We start from the raw sequence: 2,118 nt of genomic DNA on the forward strand, positions 1-2,118 counted from the left end.
TTATATAAAACTTATCTAATAGCAGTAATCAGGAAGTGTGGTTGAAATATAAAATCCTATCTAGCAAAATTGTCAGTGATTAAATAGTGCTAAACCCTCTTATTCTTCAGAGACAATCTTAAGATGAGGCCAAATTTGGAAAACATAGTATTCTTTTTTCCTTGAGCTGACAAACACTTAATAGGTCTCTTTTTTTCTCATTATTGATGGCAATAACATAAGCGCTGCATGATATACAACGTTCTTGTCTTATTCCTTCTATTAATGAGCATTATGTTATACATTTAATCAGAAAAGAAATTTCCTTTGCTGTCTTGTGTCAAGAAAACAGAACCCTACCTCGTAATTGGCATCTCTCAACCATTATATCAACTCTCAGCAATCAATCCTTCAAGCCATCCACATCCTCAGGACCTGAGATACTCCCATGGCCCTTTACTTAGCTCTCCTCTTCTTCTTGCTATCAAATTTTACTCTTTTTTCAAGCCATGGCAAGCTTCTCCCAGTGGTCAATGATCAAGGAGGCAATCCTGGCCAGACGCAAACCTACATCGTTCATGTAGTAAACACCGAGGAAGCTGAGCTTCTCAGCGATATAGATCTTGAAAGGTGGTACGAATCCTTTCTACCTAACAACACTCTAGACTCGGGAGCACCTCGTTTGGTGTACTCGTATCGACACGCAATCAGCGGTTTTGCTGCGAGGCTAACTCCTACGGAAGTGAAGGCTATGGAAGGTAAGGAAGGCTTCTTATATGCCCACCCTGACAAGCTCTATCACCTTGAAACCACTTATACCCCTGAGTTCTTGGGGTTGAGCAAGCCATTCGGAGGAGCATGGGATGGCACCATGTATGGCGAAGGCATCATAATTGGAATTATTGACACTGGAATTTTTCCGAACCATCCATCTTTTAGCGACAATCTAATGCCTCCTCCACCTACTAAATGGAAGGGTAAGTGTTATTACCTCAGTTGCAATAATAAGATCATCGGTGCAAGAGCATTCCGAAATGGAACCAGTCCTTCCCCATTAGACACAGCAGGGCATGGGACCCACGTGGCAGGCACGGCTGCAGGCAATTTCGTGGACGACGCTAACGTTCTTGGGACAGCCAAGGGTAAGGCCGCTGGAATGGCACCTAAAGCTCACCTAGCTATCTACAAAGTGTGCTTCGAGGATGGCTGTCGGGGGCGTGATACACTTAAAGCCATAGATCAGGCTATCACGGATGGAGTCGATATAATCTCAATGTCAATTGGTGGTGCACATAATGCAACATTCTATTTTGATTCAATCGCACAAGGTTCACTAGCAGCATTCAAGAAGGGAATCTCCAATTGTGCATCCGCAGGCAATAGTGGCCCTTTTAAAAAATTCATTGTCCCATAGTGCCCCGTGGGTTTTGACAGTAGGAGCGAGCTCAACTGACAGAAGAATAAGCGCAGCTGTAAAGCTCGGAAATGGAATGGAACTACAAGGAGAAACTGCCTTTCAACCCCTATCTTACAATTCCTCCGAATATTTACCCATTGAATTTCCTGGCAGATATGGGGATTTTAATGCTACGTATTGCCTAAATGGCTCATTAGATCACATCGATGTAAGTGGTAAATTGGTGATATGCTGGAATGGGGTGATAGATAACATTAAGAAGGGAGAGATAGTATATGCAGCAGGAGCACGCTACGAACTTACCATTCCAGGGATATACCACATTTTCTGAAGCTCATATCCTTCCAGCTGTCCAAGTTAGCTTTGTGGATGGGATAAAGATCAGAGACTACGTTATAATGTCAAACTCCACTCCTACCGCAGCAATCAAGTTCAACTACGCACAATATGGATTCCGACCATCTCCAGCAGTGGCTTCTTTCTCCTCTAGGGGTCCAAGCGAGATGAACGGCGACATCTTGAAGCCAGATGTCCTTGCACCAGGCGTGAACATTCTAGCAGCATGGCCATCTGGAGTTGGACCTAATCCTAACCCGTTCATCCTTAAAAACTTCAACTATGAGAGCGGCACCTCCATGGCCGCTCCTCACGTTTCTGGAATCGTCGCTTTAATCAAGTACAAACACAAGCAGTGGTCGCCAGCAGCGATCCAATCCGCCATC

The 2,118-nt window shown here is 44.2% G+C and overlaps 1 protein-coding gene across 1 annotated transcript; it reads left to right on the forward strand.

The window, feature by feature from the left end:
* Positions 428-1,393, forward strand: LOC109845896 (subtilisin-like protease SBT1.4). The gene has a single exon (XM_020415145.1). It carries the CDS (start codon positions 428-430, stop codon positions 1,391-1,393), a length of 966 nt encoding a protein of 321 aa, XP_020270734.1.

This window comes from Asparagus officinalis, chromosome 6 (genome assembly GCF_001876935.1).
Source record: "Asparagus officinalis chromosome 6, Aspof.V1, whole genome shotgun sequence".
NCBI classification, from domain to species: domain Eukaryota; kingdom Viridiplantae; phylum Streptophyta; class Magnoliopsida; order Asparagales; family Asparagaceae; genus Asparagus; species Asparagus officinalis.

Coding starts and splice junctions, on each gene's coding strand:
- LOC109845896 (XM_020415145.1), top strand. CDS start 428: ATGGCCCTTTACTTAGCTCTCCTCTTCTTCTTGCTATCAAATTTTACT.